We start from the raw sequence: 17,176 nt of genomic DNA, 5'->3' as shown, positions 1-17,176 counted from the left end.
AGGAATTTCTACCTTAGCTTTTCCTGACTTTACAATTTAAATTTCATAAGCATTCTATGCAGAATACAGACTGATCTTACAGCATACAACTCTCATTAAGTAAGCTCATATTTATTTTCCATTTCTTCTTTCTGTAGAAAAACAGAAAGGTATTTAAACAGTATTCACTCTCCAGTCCTCAACTTGGACTTTTAGAATGGAAAAAAAATGTCTTATTTGTACTTTACTTTTCAACTAACTGAAACCAATATTGAAAGAAAGAATGCTATTTCATTTAGGTCTCCCCAAAACAATAGTACAGTTATCCTTTATGCTATGATGATAAAATATATTATATATTATATATTACATATGTAGGGAAAAAGTCCAAATTGATAAGAAGTTGTTTGTCAGAAAACAAACATATAATTAAAGACTTTTCTCTTTTAGTGTTCTAAAATTTTAAAGTCTAGAAACATTTATCTAACATTTATGTTAGATAACCTTTATCTGGCATTTTAAAGTTTTGCAAAGTACTTTAAATTCATTATTTCATTTGGGCTAAATTTAAAATAGTAATACTAAACAAGAGTCTAAGGACTATTTGTGTCCACATGGATCATCTAAACACACAGATGTTGCTCATAGGTAGCATGGATAAATATGATTTGAGTTCTGACACACCTCTGCAGAGAGGAAGAGAGCCAAGTACTGTGCCTGCAACCAGCATAATAGCTAAGGGGCACTGGGAGGGGAAGAGAAGGGCAGGTAAGCTCCAGGACTGCCCTTAAAACTGGGCACTGTTCCCTCTAGTCTTTGGGAAGGGTATTGAGCTCGAATTATATTTATCTGCTTCCTTTGAGTATTGTGCATAATAGGTTCAGAACAAAAGTCACTTATTTTTCCAGCCTTCCTAACAAACACTGGTTACACAAAAGACCAGCACAAAGAGCAAACATTGAATAAATAAACCCATTTATCCAAGCAAAATAGCCAACAGAATTACAACAGATTAGAAAATACCAAAGAATAAATGAGTGAATGAGCTCTAAGCTGGATCTCAGCTTGAACAGGAGAGTAAAAACAACCCCATTCCAGGAGAGGTCTATTCTTAGAAGTCTCAATAATTTCAAACAAGAACAATGACATTATGGGGCTGGCTCCTCTGGCAGGTCTAGCAATCTAAAGTCTTATCTGTCTCCACAATCTCCCTGGAATGTCCTTTGTCCACTTTTTTCTCCTCAAGTATGTTTGAAAACTGCTCAATAAATTCCTTATGTAGGTATGTAGCTCAGCCTTCTCCCCAACAATCAAAAGTCACTTCCTCTTCCCTCCTCAGGTTGTTGTTGTCTGGCTTTAGTTTTCTTTTTCAAAGAGGACCAATATCAGGAGGGTGATGTCTTGACTTGTAAGTGCTTTGGATTTAAGTGAGTCAAACCTAGCAAAATCATCAGCCTCACTCTCAGCAGCAAGGTATGTGAGAAGCACGAAAAACATTCCAGGTTTGGGTAGAAGCTGAGTTACAAAAGGATTACAGAGGAGCCTTAGTAATTATTTTAGCCCAATATTGTCTTTTTGAAGATTAGAAACTGAGGCCCAAAGAAGTAAGGTTACACAGAAGAGAATTAGTAGATGACAGAGCTGGATTTGAATCTAGGTCCTCTGACACCAAATACTATGTATTTCCACCATACACAAGAATTTTTTAAAGACTACATTTCTTAGAGTAATTTAATTACCTGTTACTATCATTTTGAAGATTTCTCAATGCTGATTTTACTATTGTGCATTGAACCACATGTCAATTACCTGTTGAATCAAATGCAACTGTATTAAAAGGAAGCCTCTGCTTATAGTAGCTTTGTGACCGTAGACAAGTTCCTCAACTCTTTTTTCCTCAGTTTTCTTGTCTGGAAAATGATCTGGAAAAAGAAATGGCAAACCATTCCAGTATTTTTGCCAAGAAAACACAAAGTGGGGTCGTGAAGAGTTGGACACAGCTGAAATGACTGAATAATACCCTGTCCTCCCCTTTATAATCATCTGCAATGGTTTCCTATCACCTCCGGGATCAAATATAAAATCTTCTGGCATTTAAAGCCCTTAATAACTCGGCCACCTCCACCTTCTTACTCTTACACTTTATTCTCTCCTTCACATACTCTGTGATTCAATGACACCGATCTCCTCACTTGTATCTTTTTTGATCCCCTTTTATTCTAGTTCCTACCCTCTGTTGATTGTCTTTAACTTATCCTGTATATAGTTTATTTGTACTTAGCTATTTTAATGTTGTTTCCCCCATTAGATCCTAAGATCTTTGAGATTAGGGATTTTTTTTGTCTTTCTTTGTATCCTCAGCCCTTAGCACAGTGCCTGGCACATAACAGAAACTTAAAAAATGCTTATCAGATTGACAAATCCCGAATCTCTGTTATGTAAGTGCTTTTCCTTTAAAACATAATAATTCAACATGTAACTTTCAATGCTGTCCTAATTGTCTATATTTCCTTCTGACCTTGTTTCTGTTCTCTCTGGAGCATGAAAAAATTCTTCAGTGGCTCTCTTCTTTTTGCATGGGGGAGAACAATCTTGTCATTATCTCCTTTCCTCCCACTCCACTGAAAAAAATAAAACCAAACCCTTATAATAAATATGCATAATCAAGCAAAACAAATTCCCACATTGTCCAAAAACGTATTTCTTATTCTGCTCCTTAAGTCCATTACATCTCTTAATATATATTAATCTTTTAATAGACAGCTTAGAGAAAGTATTTTTTTAAGGTTCACTATGACCCAGATACTGTGCTAAGTGCTGAGGATTCAAAAACAAGAAAACAAGACGGTGCTTATTCTCAAGAAGTTTCTATTCTAAAGAGGAAGGACAATTGGTGTGGAGTCAGAGAAGACTGGAGAGTTTGCAGGGAGGGAAGTAGTAGGAAAAGGTGGGTAATGCCCTTCATCACTTAAATCCTCTGAAATTATGGCTGATGATTGCCCAAAACGCAGATCTTGTCTTTTAAAGTCAGGTGTTTTTTTTTTAACGTTACATAAACTGTTCTCCTGGTTCTGCTCACTTCACTCCACAGTAGTAACACTGATCTTTCTAGTTTTCTCGGAGTCTACCCTTTTGTTCATTTCTTACAGAGCAGTATATTCCATCACCTTCCTATACTCCAATTTGCTCAGTGATTCCCAAATTGATGGATACTCCCTTGTTTCTAGTTCTTTGGCACCACAAAAAGAGCTGCTACAAACATTCTTGCATATATAGGGAACTTTCTTCTCTGTTTGATTTGGGGTGGGAGTGGGGGATGGGAAATAGGACCATGAGAAATATTTCTGGGTCAAACAGTATGCATAGTTTAGTGACTTTGGGGCAGCTAATTGATACAGCAGATAGAGCACCAGGCCTGGAGTCAGGAAAATCTAAGTTCAAATATGGCCTCAGACATTTCTTAGCTATGTGATCCTGGGCAAGTCACTTAACCTCTGTTTGCCTCAGTTTCCTCATCCGTAAAATGAGAATAGTATTAGCACCTAACTCCCAGGATTGTTGAGAGGATTAAGTAAGATAATTGTAAAGGTTAGCACAGAGCCTTGCATGTAGTAAGCACTATATTACTATATTATTATATTTCCTAATTGATTTCCAGAGTGATCACCAATTCACAACTCTACCAATAGTATGTTTGTTTTCCTGTAGCATCTCCAATAATTGTAATATTCCTTTTTTGTCATTTTTCCCAATCTGATGGGTATGAAGTCAAACCTAAGCATTATCTTAATTTGTATAGTCTAATTATTAGTAATTTGCAATGTTTTCATATTGAGAGTTAATTAGCATTTATTAATATTAGAATTAATTGAATGCATGGTAAAACTCACATGTAAATTCATCTGGTCTTCAGTTCTTTGGGAGTTCATTTGTTGTTTGATCAGTTCCTTTTTCTGAGAATGCGTTACCTAAATTCTCAATTTGTTATTTTGTTAACCTGGGTATTTTATAGTTTATAAATATTCATCCAAGTTCTTTCATTTAGGTCATAATTTTTGTTGGCATATAATTGGACAAAATAGTTTCTAATAATTTTTTATTCTTTGTTGTGAATTTTTCCTTTTTCCTTTTTATACTGGTAATTTCATTTTTCTCTCAAAAAAGACTAATTTATCTATTTTATTAAGTTTTTTAAAAGCTCATAATTTATCAATTCAGTAGAATTTTTGCTTTCAATTTTTATAATCTTTTCTTTGATTTTCAAAATTTCTATTTTAGTGCTTAGCTGGGTTTTAAAATTTTTTGTGCTAGGGAAATTTCTCAAGCACATATCACAGAGTGAGAATAGGCAGGCAGCACAGATAATTGCATTAGGATAAAGTCTTTTACTATGTACATGGAGAGAATAAAAAAAAGTCTGATTTAAGGGGTAGAAGCTATTTTTTAAAAAACAGCTATAGATATGTGCAATAGAAAACTACTGTTAAAAACAGTTATATATCAGTAATTTTTGGCTAGATAATAACAATTGCTTCCTGGAATGTTTATGGTTCGCTTTGGTATTTGTTTAATTTCAGTTATATAGTCAAGAATGGGCTAACTTTAAAATCTATAAGTTGATTTTTCTAGACTTGGTTGGTTTCTAAAGGACATTCTTGTGATGCTGAATACTGTGTATATAGAGAGTGACATGACTCCTACTTGCCTAAGAAACCTCTAAGCCAGGCTGCTGCCTAATGGGAGCAGAGTTGAGGAGAAACAAGGTGCAAACTTTTGAATGATGATCACAGATCACCTCAGATGAATACAAATGGGAATATTGACTCCCTCCCAATATAAATCTTGACTTCCAGGACTTACAAACCTAGAGACTGATAAGAATGGACTTGCCTGATGAGCTTTCCTAGATTGAACTAACACCTTATCTCATTCCCAAAGAGTATATCTACTCTGCACCTGCTCTAATCTGTATGTCTTCCTCAATTTCCATTTACTATTTGCTTAGATAAGTCTGAAATAGTTTTTTTGGTTGCCTACATGGCATGGGAGGGAGCAAAGCTGACAAGAATAAGCTATTATCTTCCCCTAGGAAGCAATCAGGGAAAGTGGATTTTATTCTTAGTACCTAAAAGAGAAGAAATTACAAATATCTGAGGTGTGGTAGATAGATATAACAGCCCAATATTCCCATGGAGATGTGTGAGTAAAGGAGCATCCAGCCAGCCACAGCCCTCCCCTTGCTCTCCACAAGATGGAAATCACAGTTTTTTTGGGGGCCTGACCCAGATGTGATTATAAACACATACACACATATACATACACACATACCCTAGATATACCCTATAAAGCCATATGAATCTGAACACATCCATCTAATATAAATATATATGTATACAGACATATATGTATACAGACATATATGTATAGATAGATAAACAGATCATATTTAATTTTCCTAGAATTCTATTTAGGTTCTTAACATTTTTTTTTTTTGCATGCTAGATGCAAAAAAAAGGTCTCTTTCTTCCTATGAATTGGTTAACTATTCCTTATGAATTTAGATGCCATGCCATTTGGGGCAGCTAGGTGGCGCAGTGGATAGAGCACCAGCACAGGAGTCAGGAGGACCTGGGTTCAAATCTCACCTCAAACACTTGACACTCACCAGCTGTATGACCTTGGGCAAGTCACTTAACCCCAATTGCCTCATCCTGGTCCATCTCCAGTCATCCTGAAGAATATCTGGTTACTGGATTCAGATGGCTTTGGAGGAGAAGTGAGGCTGGTGACCTGCACAGCCCTCCCTCACTCAAAGCAAAGTCAAGTGCAAGTCATGCCATTATTTCTCTGATGGCATGGTCTTCTTCGGCAACAAAGGACAAACACACATACCATTTAGTGAACATATATTAAGTATTGATATTAATTTATTGTCTATCATGCCTTAAAGCCTGATGTAATTTCCCTCTTTATCCCTTCTAATTAAGTTGCTTTATCTGAGATCATATTTGCTAGCTCTGTTGTTCTAGGCTGCCACTATCTCAGGCCAGTACCCTGGTGGTTTATGTTTGGTATCAGAAAGAAATGAGACACTCGTGGGTTATTCTGTAATTAACTAAAGATTTACCTATTCATAGCTGAAGGATATTGAAAAACATATGCATTGAATGACACAATGGACTCAGTAGAGCAAAGCTCTTCTGTCCATTACCCATCCTGGTCCATCAGCCAAACACTAGAATGCCTCTGAGAACGAAGGATGAACAACAACCATAGTAACAGAACGTCTGGAGTTCCTTGTATTCAGATATCCAGAACTGTTGTCAAGAGTCTGAGCCTTTAGAATCCTGACCCAATCAGGTTTCTAAGGCATTTTCAGCTTCTCATAAGGAATAAAAAAAGCCCATCTTGCATGGAGGTAACAAAGGGGAGAAATTAGGATTTTCCTCCTACCAGACATGCTTTTAAAATTCTTCAAAAGCATAACAGATTTTGCTCCAGCCCTTTATTTAAATCTGCATGAATATTTAAAGTATGTTTCTTAAACAATGTATTGTTGGATTATTTTCCAATCCATTCTGCTACATTCTTTACGAAGAATAGAGTGGTGAGGGAGAAGTGTGGTAACACCAATGATCTATAGTAGATGCCATTTGCATTTATTCTACTCCCTCTTCCCCTTGTCAAGATCTCAATCACAGGTCTCAGTACGCTTTTCCATTTTCATTTACCCCTTATCTATTAACTCTCTGAAAATGAGTTTCTTTTGCTTATAATTCCCACCTAATTCCTACCTCTTCCTGTCTATGCTTAATGCTCCATGCCCTTCTTTGCCCCTACCTATTTTCCTGCTGAGTATAATGAGGGAGAAACAAGAGGCAGTAAGTGCCATGTAGGTCAAACCACTGCCACAATTTCAACCACCATCTCCCTTCAGACCCCAGGCAAGACAACCTAAAGAGCCTCAGTAAAAGTAGTGCCCCAAAAGTACTGGTCCTGTTCTAGCCTGGCTTCTTTAGATATCATAGAGAGAAGCAATTCTTATGGTGTGACCTGGTAACTGGCTTACAAGGAACTACAAAGAACTAGGTTCTTTATATTACTTACTTCCTTTATAACAGTTAATGGCATTAGTGTTCTAATGAAACACCTGTTGTTTTTTTCTCCCTATAATGTAAACATTTCATCATATACCCCTTCCAATTGTTCAAATGCATTTACCTTTCTATGTTTCTCTTGACTTTTTTCTTTGCATTTCAAGTATCTATTCAGCTCTGGTCTTTTCATCAAAAATCATTAGAAGTTCACCATTTCATTAGAGGTTTAGTTCCCCCCTCCCCCCCAACCCATAGGAATATATTCAGTTTTTCCAAAAATGTTATTCTTGATTGTAAACCTTTGTACCTTCATCTTTTGTCTTATGGAATAGCATATTCTAAGATCCCCTACCCTTTATAGGTGTAGCTGCCAAGTCTTGTGTGATCCTTATTCTCCTCAATACTTGAATTCTTTCTTTTTGGCTTCTTGACTTCTGTAGAATTTTTGACTGTGTGGCTCTGGATTTTGGCTCTGACATTTGTGGGAATTTTTCATGTTTTTTTTTTTCAGGAGGTGATAGTAGATACTTTCTGTTTTCACACTGCCCTCTGGTTTCAGTAGATCTAGGCAGTTTTCATTCATGATTTCTTGAAATATGATACTAGGTAGTTGTTTTGTCATATCATAATTTTGTTTGGGCTCGTTTAATTTCCTATTTTTTCTTCCAGTGCTTTCATTTATATTATTTTTAAACTTGTTTCATTTTTCCCAGGAATTCTGTAAAACTTGTAGTAAACTGTATTTTTGCTTGAGGTTTTCATTGTAGATTGTGTATTGTGTGGAGTTCTCTTTTTCTAAATTTGTGGCTTCAGTATTCCTGGAGATACAATATTTATCAGTAGGGTTTTCTTTTGTTTATTCATTTTTGCAGTCCTACCTCCTAAATTGAGACTTTGTGTCAGAATCAGACTGCATACTTTTGGAAGCAATGGTGGGGTCTTATTTGGTACTGATCATTTTGTAGGGTTCTGTCACTGCTTCCTCCAGGGACTCTTACGTTGTGTTCTTCAAGAAGATCTAGAAGTTTGGGACAGCAATCTATACCAGGATAATCCATAGCTTGACCTTATCTTTGCCTTCCTGATCTGAACCTTGCAGGTTCCTGACCTTCAGTCTGAGTTCTGAGTAATATTGCTATATAGCTTTGAAGGTAACCTCAGAAAAGATTGCATCTAGTAGGTTAAACCAGTAAATCCATGTTCTTATCTCCCTGTTCCTGGGTACTTAGCTACATATTCCAGATTTGGAAAGCTTCTGTTCAGTGTGATTTTGAAGTGGACTTTTCTTGCTAAAATCCTTTGCTTTTGATTTTCTCTTTTGTGTCACCATAGGCTGTAAAATGCAACACAATCTCTCTTTAGATTTCTTGATCATTATTTGGTATGGTGCTAATTTTTCATCCTTTCTGGAGTAGGAGAGTGGGGCTCTTCTGCTCTCATTTATTCTGCCATCTTGAAGTAATCTCTTGAATAGACAATTTTCAGAAGAAGAAACGCAAACTACCATCAACTATATGAAAAAATACTTCTTTTGTTGTGAAGTCATTTCATAGTCTGCATGATTTCATTTGGGGTTTTCTTGGCAGAGATAGTACAGCGGTTTGCTGTTTCATTCTTCAGCTCACTTTATAGAAGAAGAACTAGGGCAAACAGGGTTGTGTCATATAGCTAGTAAGTGTCTGATGTTGGATTTGAACTCGGGTCCTCCTGACCAGCGCCACTGTTGTATCCACTGTGCCATCTAATTGCCCTACAAAATTGCTACATTATCATTAATAATAGAAGAAATGTATATTAAACCTTGAGGTTTTTATCTTGTACCATAAGACTGGTAAATATGACAAAAGAAGAAAATGGTAAATGTTGGAGTTGTTATGGGAAGATACTCATTGATAGCTGAGTTGTAAACTGACCTGTTTGGATATCATTAGGAATTATACTAAGAAAAAGCACTAAATTGTACATACATATCAAAGTGAAGCCTATGTATCATGGAAGTCAAAGGCAACAGGAAAGCTCTCTATGTATAAAAATATTTATAGTAGCACTTTTGTGGTGGCAAAAAACTGCCCATCAACTGGATGATGGCTGAACAAACTGTAATATATGAATTTAATAGAACAATGTTTTACTATAACAAATGACAAATATGAAGACTTCAGAGAAACTTGAGAAGCCTTATATAAATTGACAGGGCAAAGAAAGCAGGACCAGGAGACAATTTATACAATGACAACACTGATATAAAGGACAACAATACTGAAAACTTAAGAACTTTGAACAACATAGTAACTAATTTGACCTCAGGAATGATGGTGAAATATGTCTCTTCCCTTTTTACAGAAAAATAGCAGAGTGCAGGAGTAGAAAAAGTCATGTAATTTCATATATGACAAATATGTTAATTTGTTTTTCTTAAATGTGCTTATTTCTTACAAGAGATGGTTTTGTTATTGGGAGAATCATTGGGAACTGGCAGGCAGTGTTGTTAAAAGAAAAAGGGGAGAGGTCATCGATAAAGTACGAAAAAGAAAAAAACAACAAAAAAAAGGAAAACAAAAGAGTTGTGTGTTGTTGTAGCCAAAATATGTATCAATTTGTAGCTAACCTGTTGATTTACCTTTCAAAATCTAGCTGGACTGCTTGAAAGGTAGCAAAGAGTTCGTCATTGGTTGTTGTTGTTGTATCTGACTCTTTGTGACCTTGTGAACTATACTGTCCATGGGGTTTTCTTGGCAAAATTATGGTTGTGGCTTGCCACAGTGGATTAAGGCAAACAGAGGTTAAGTGACTTGCCCAGAGTCTGAGGTAGGATTTAAACTTAGGTCTTCCTGACTCCAGGCCAGCACTCTATCCACTGGGCTGCCTAGTTGCCTCTTGACATTGTCATTGGGACCATAATCAAAAGTTTTTATAGCTGGAACAAACAATGCTTATGTCCTATTGACATAGCTTTTGAGAACCCAGGGTCACTTCCATGCTATGATAAGGAAGTAGGGGGATGTTGGCGGAGACTTCCATAATTAATTAGAAAAATAATCCTGGTCTTTTCTTGCAAATCAAGAACTACTCAAATATTTAAGATTTCTAGGAGAATTTGTAGAGTTCTGGGCCAATATGAAAGGTGAAAGATAATAAAAGAGGCAACAGTATAGGTTGAAAGTTTCAACTAAGATAAAGGAGCATTTAGTTAATTTCCAGTGGGGAATTATTTAGTTGTGAAGGATAAAACATCTTTTAACTTTTTCAAAAGAATCTAACAAACAAATGTGTTTTTAGTATGATAATTTTGTCAAATGCTAAAAAAAGAAAGCAGATTTCTTCCATGTTCCTATTTTCCTAAGCTTTCAACCTAAACTGTTGAATTTTTTTATCCCTTTTTTTCTTTCCTAGTGGCCAAGAATCATGTACTCTGCATTTTTAAAGACCAAATTAAATTTCTTTGGCTTCTCAAAAACCATTCTTTGGCCTTTGATACTACTCAAGTTTCTCCCTTAGCACAGTGATTTACACTAAGTACTTAATAAACACTTTTTTCTCCTGGAAATATCAGACTATGACTTGATTGATAGCTTAAGTCTTCATAGATGTCATTTAAAAGGTCAAACTCCTCTAAAACTATTAAAAAAATAATATAGGACAATTTTTATTTCATCTACAAAAGAATACAAATAGTATAAATTACATCTAGCATTTATACAGTGCTTCAAAGATTTGCAAAGCATTTTGTTATTTTGTTTGAGGTAGAGGTGCTATTATTATCCCTATTTTATGGATACACACAAATTACGTAAGTTATTCCTCCCCTTTCTACACAGGCCTTTTGATTCCCAGACAGAATTTGGTTAAATCTCCTCCCTACCCTGTTTCTTCCCTCATTTTACAAATGAAGAAATTAAGGCCGACCAGGTAGAATGACTTGCCCAAGGTTACAGAGGGGGTGGTAGAAATCCAGGACTCAAATCTAGGTTAGTCATTAGATCCAGCACTCACTGTAACCTGTTGGTCTAATTTTTTGTTGTTGTTTGGAGGCAATTTAGTGACTTGCTTGGAACCAAACAGCTAGAAAGTGTCTGAGGCTGGATTTGAATTCAGGTCCTCCTGACTCCAGGGCTGGTACTCTATCCACTGCTCCACCTAGCTGCCTCTACCTGGTCTAATCATTGTTAGCCATCCAGTGACCTTCTCACTTTTCTTAAATAAAAGACTAGGAGTAGCTTCTGACCTCTAACCTGACCATACTAAGTTACAACTCTTATCACCCAGAACTTCCTTGTTTCCCACATACCCATATATTTAGAGCTAGAAGGGCACTTAGAGGTCATTGAGTCCACTCTGTAGTGAGGGTGAGGAAGGCCAGTACCACACTGGAAGAAACTGTTCCTGATATTTGCTATCCACTTTATAATTGCATGCATTTTTACCGTGTTATTTAACAGAAAGAAATAAATGATTATTTGCTTCATGCTTCCTCCCTCCCAAACCTAAAGCTATGGACAAGGTCAAAACAGCACAGATCAAAACAAGTGTAGGGTAAAACCATTCACTGACTTCAGTGATAGATGCTGCCACGTTTCAGTACAACACGCTTTTAAGGAAATACTAAAAATTGCAAGGGCCAACCAATCCCACCAAAGAATCGCAGGCTATCCTACTGACTTAAATATAGAACAGCCAACTATCAAACACACACACTTCCTTCCATTTCCCTTTCTTGGCCTTCCTTAGACAAAGAAAAACAAACAAAAATTCCTGTCATCCCCAGAGTGGATGTTAGAGCGCCTTCATCCAGCAGCTATGTCCCAGATAGGATGACTCCATAATGGGAAACAAAGAGGGAAGATCCTAAGTGGCTTTCAGGAGGAAATTAGCAGGCAGAAATGTTGATTCGTTAAAAACTGTTGCTTTTGAGTCTGGGTTCTGTTCCATAGCAATGTTTTTCCAACAATCCCCAAGGGACCACTCAGTGAGACCACTTCCAGCGAGTCCGGTCCCCTGCGCAGGACACAAGTTTCCTCGCTAGCCACCCGAAGGCCAGGATCGTCTGATACTGTCTGACGCTGATACTGTTTCAAGCTCAGGCATTTTATGTTTCTGCAGTTGAGTGAGGTGGGGGGGGGGGGGGGGGGGGGGGGGTCTACCAAGGAAGGTCCTGGGCTTTCTGGCCCGTTGGGAAAACCAAAGCTTCCTCCTCCCTTACAAAGGCTGCTGGGTGGCTCGGTGGGCACAGCGCTGGAGCTGGAGCTGGAGTCGGGAACACCCGCGTTCCAATGTGGCCTCAGACACGTGGTGCGTGAGCCTGGCAGAGTCAAATGGCAGACCATGAAAACCCCACCAACGTGGGGTCGCGTGGGGTGACACAGAGTCGGACACGCGTTAACAACATTCTTTCCCAGTAGTTTCTCCAGGCCTTCAAAAGCGGAAGGTGCGTCAAGGTCCCGAGTTCGATTCCAGCTCTGCCACTGATGGGAGGTCTTGCACAAATCACTCTCCGGGCTTTAGTAAAACGAGTTGGGGTGATTGTTGTGATTAGCTGACTGCTAAAGGGTCTTCAGGTTCTAGATCTAGGCCTCTCCGATCTCCGGGTACAACCTAGGAGGCTGGGAGGTAACTCCAGGACAACTGCACCTCGTAGGTTAAACCCGTAAGGGAAACTAGGAGGCGGGCGTCGCGCGTCACTCAGGCGCAGGGGCCCGGCGGCTGCGCGTGCGCCAAGCCCGGCCCGTCAGTTCTCCTGCGGGTACGAGCTTCCCCGGAGACGCCAGGCGGACGGTTATCCAGACCGCGCATCCGCCCCTCCCCTCCGCCTCTTCACCCTTCCGCCTTCCCTTCCTCTGGCGCCCCCCGCTGACGCCAGTTTCCGGTTCAGCGGTCCCCCGCGCGAGGGCGTCCCGCCCCTTCCGCCCCGACAGCAGCGGCGGCTGCTCCTCCTCCTCCTCCCCCTCCCGGTCTCCTGTCACATTCGGCGGCTGCGTCCCCTCGGAGGCTCCTCCGCGTGACCGGGAGCCGGGCCCCAGGGGTTGATGGCGATCAACTATAACGCTAAGGACGAGGTGGACGGCGGGCACGGGTCGAGCCTGGTGGTGGGCAGCCATGCGGGGCCCGGGAATGCGATTGGGGGCGGCGGGCCGAAGAGCCGACGGCCGGACAACACGGCCTTCAAGCAGCAGCGGCTCCCGGCTTGGCAGCCCATCCTGACCGCGGGCACCGTGCTGCCGGCCTTCTTCATCGTCGGCCTCATCTTCATCCCCATCGGCATCGGCGTTTTCGTCACCTCCAACAACATCCGCGAGTTTGAGGTGAGGGACTGAAGGACGGAGGGGCAGGGGCCGTGGGAGCCCGAGGGGGCCGTGGGAGCCCGAGGTGTCCGCTGCCCCCTCACCGCCCTCGGCCGCCTCCGCGTCTGTTTACCTGCCCTTGCTCTCGGGACCGGTGCGCTGTCCATCTTGCTCTGGAGTCTTCCGGGATTTCCTCCGGGCTGTGACTAAGGCGGATAACGATCGGATGAGGGCAGCGGTGGAGGGGTTGTTTGTTTTGTTGTTTTGGTTTGGCTTTGGAGGGGGTGGGGGAGAAAGCCCCTTCATTATGACAAGTGTATCTTGACACTTTGCTGACTCGTCTCTCTGCATGACAGCAGGGTGCTGTTAACAGCCTTCCTGCAGGAAGTGAAGCCAAGGGATGGCTGGCTGGACGGGCAGAGGGAATTTAAAATGTTACGGTGTAGTTACCTGGCTGTGAGCTTGTGGACAGCAGGGTTAGCCCCTGGATTGTGGGGAAAAGGAATCAGAAACACGTTGATATTGGTGATGGTGCCGGTGCATGAAAGAGCATTACACAGATAACCTCTAGGTTTGGGTATAAACAGGTCTTTTTAGTTATAAAGTATGAGGTTAATCAAACTTTGAAATGTCACTTCTGTTTTAAGGTTTTTAACGTTTTGTATCGTAATTTAGTTCTCTTATTACTAATCCTGTTCATCATAATCCTCAGAGATGTGGTCTAAGCAGTTCTGCAGATTAAAAAAAAAGAAGGCAGGTCTTGGAGTGGGGAGAGAGCATCATCTTAAAGCACTGAGATGACTACTGTACTTTTGTTGGTAGGGTAGCAGCATTGATGAAAGCCAGGGTTATTTTCAGACAGCCAAGAGCCAGTCTTCCATTAATGGCTTCTTGGAAAACAGTAATCAATAAACTTTTATTAAGTGCCTACTATGTACCAGGAGCTGAGGATATAAATAAAAAAGTGAGATAGTCTTTGCCTTATAAATAAAGGATATATATTTGAAAATGTGCAGTGATGTCAGGGCCACTACCAGTTGGGGGAATAAGGAGGTGCTTTGTAGGAGGTGACAGTTGCTAAGCCTGGAAGGGAAGTAGGGGTTCCAAAAGGCATGAGTGAGGTTGCAGCACATTGCATGGGGGAGTGGGGAGGGGGGAGGCCAATAGATAACCTGTAAATCAAAGAATTAAGATACGGAAAATGGCAAGTGGGCCAATTTGACTGGAAGGTAGAATATTTGAAAGGGAGTCATCTGAATAATGCCAGAAAACTAGGTTGGAGCTAGATTGTGCAAGATTTTAAATGTCTAGTGGAGAAACTTGTATTTTGACCTAAAGGCAGTGGAGTGTTACTGAAGCTTCTTTAACAAGAGAAGTGGCTTGGTCAGACCTGTAAGTTGGATGTATCAATTTAGCAGTTATACCGTGAAGGAGGATTTGGAGAGAGGAGAGACTGGATGCAAGGAGATAGAGCACTGTCTTGTGTCTTTCCATCTGGCTCTCTGTATTGGGAAAAATAAGGTTAAAGTACCATTTTAGAATCTCCATTCTACCAGTAAATAAATTGCATTACTCCCCATGTTCTATGCAACTATATATTTTCTCTCTGCCTATTTTGTTACTTTTAAAAGGAGAGGGATGGGGGGCAGCTAAGTGGCCAGTTGAATTGAGCACTGGCCCTGGAATCAGGAGGATCTGAGCTCAAAATTGACCTTAGACAATTACTAGCTGTGTGACCCTGGACAAGTCACTTAATTTTGATCGCCTGCCCAAAACAAAACCCCAAAAATAAAAGATGAGGGATGAATACTGAAGTTTTTTGATCCCTCCCCTGCCCGTTTTTTTAAAACTACTTTTATTTCCTTATCCAGTTTTTGTAAAAGAGTACAAATAGCTTTATAGTCCTTTGGGGCTTATATGTGTATTCTAGTAGGGCTTTTAGGGTTATTCCTTTTTTTTTTTTTAATTGGTATATGCCTTATCAAAAAGTGCACAGGTGTCTGCTTTCTTGTTTGTAATTTTTTCTTGTTTAATTGCATCCTAGAAGGCATGTGAGACCACAAGTTCTATGTGTTTGGCTGAGGAGATAAATTCATAGAGGTACATTGTAGTTCCTAGGGTCAAAAAATTCATCACCAGCTAGGCAAGCTTCTGGTAATGAATATTCTTGGTCTCAGAAACTCCTGAAATTATGTGTATCAGGGACAGAGGAAGTACCAACATTAGTGAAAATAGGTAATAGCGATAGTGAATAGCAGAGCTGGAACTTGAACCCCTATCTACTCATTTCAAATCCAGGCTTCTTTTATTACAATATGAGAAATTTTATAATTTTAGCTTTGGTTTTGTAGAATGAGAAAGTTGAACTAAATGATTTCTAACATTTCTTTTAATTTTAATATTCTGATTCTAATTTTAGATCTTTTATAGATTCTTATTTTAAAATTTTGTTACTTTTGGAGACTTGAAGAAATGACTATCTCTTTAGCATATAAAAATCCAGATAATTTCCCCAAACACTGCCAGTTATACCCAGGGTTTCACATTTGCCTAAACAAGTATGTAGCCCAAAGTATGTTGTGTTTTCATGCAGCTGTGTAACAGGAAGTTCTTGTCATGACTAAGAAACCGTAAGCCTCCACCACCTTTTAAATTTATTTCCCCATATCTCAATTTCTTTGTCGTCATTTCATTGTACTACGCTAGCATACCAAGGCAAAGTAAACTTTGGCACTTTTATAAAGGGTTTCATTTGAAGATTAGGATATTCTTGCATTCTGCTTCAGATTTTCAAGTCTGAGATAAAATCAGTTGATAATTATCTGCCACCAAGGAATGTTACAAAAAGAGTAATTAATTGTCTATAGGTTACCTTGGACTCCTGAAAAAGGTGCTTGTTCTTTCCATATTCTAATGCTTGTAGCTGACAGCCTGCTTATTTCTCCCATGAAATATGTCTATTTTTGTTTGGTGGTGTTTTTAGATTTGCCTAGTATAAATAAAATAAAATTAATAGGAATTGTGTTATTGTAATTTATCTGCTTTCATACTTTGAAGTATGTTTGTCAATTGATCTGTGTTTTCCTCAGTGTGTAGATACTCTAAATAACCATGCAGATATGAACAAGGTTCATATCCTCCAGTAAATCCTTTGCTGTCTTTTACTCTGCTTCTCTTTACACAGTTACTGATTGGTGCTTTTTGTATTCTGCTTACACCTACCACATAACTTTTCAATACCCTTTGCATGAGACTCAATTTAATTTGTATAATTCTTTAAAAACATTTTTAATGTTTAATCATGTCACAAATTGTTGAAATACATCAGGGAATAAATTAGTATTTTCTTGAAGTGTGTATAATGATAAGTGGGGAATAGTTAAAATGTTCTGAAACAAAAGTAATTTTTTTTAAGGCCAAGGCCTCAATATTAGTTATGGCTCAAGAATAATGAATTTGTAATGTAAGTTGTATTGAGCTAACTTGGAGGAGGCCAAGCGAGAGTATTCTTGAATTTAATGTAGATATTAACTGGGACATAGTTATGCCCTGGAATGTAGTCCAGTTTTAAGTTACTATCTGTAATGAGATTAAAAAGACATCAAGCAGGATTATTTTTGTAAATTGTGGTGTAGTGGAAAGAGTACTGAGATTGGAGTCAGAGGACTTGGGTTTGAAGTTGATCTTTGCCACTTGCTGCCTATTTCACTTTGTACAAATCAGTGAACCTTTCTGGACCTCACCTTCTTCTTTGTGAGGAGGTAGGACTAAATATCTAAGGTCACTTGCAGCTCTAAATCTCTGATCCTATAAAACCTCAAA

At 39.1% G+C, this 17,176-nt stretch overlaps 1 protein-coding gene and 1 long non-coding RNA gene across 2 annotated transcripts in view; one reads left to right on the top strand and one right to left on the bottom strand.

Annotated features, from left to right (window-relative positions):
• Positions 1 to 937: 937 nt before the first annotated feature.
• On the bottom strand, positions 938 to 13,762 carry LOC140526428 (uncharacterized). The gene is made up of 3 exons (XR_011974367.1): positions 13,488 to 13,762; positions 2,498 to 2,600; positions 938 to 1,901 (listed from the first exon to the last, which is right to left on the bottom strand). It is a non-coding gene; the product is annotated as an uncharacterized lncRNA (long non-coding RNA).
• The window catches only part of TMEM30A (transmembrane protein 30A), a 66,682-nt gene continuing 62,466 nt past the window's right edge, over positions 12,961 to 17,176 (top strand). Inside the window, exon 1 of the mRNA XM_072642626.1 lies at positions 12,961 to 13,375. Coding sequence (XP_072498727.1) covers positions 13,100 to 13,375 — 276 coding nt within the window. The 5' untranslated portion in view covers positions 12,961 to 13,099. The remainder of the gene's footprint in view (positions 13,376 to 17,176) is intronic.

Source organism: Notamacropus eugenii, chromosome 2 (assembly GCF_028372415.1).
Source record: "Notamacropus eugenii isolate mMacEug1 chromosome 2, mMacEug1.pri_v2, whole genome shotgun sequence".
NCBI lineage: Eukaryota > Metazoa > Chordata > Mammalia > Diprotodontia > Macropodidae > Notamacropus > Notamacropus eugenii.
This window is presented reverse-complemented; position numbering and strand designations above follow the sequence as displayed.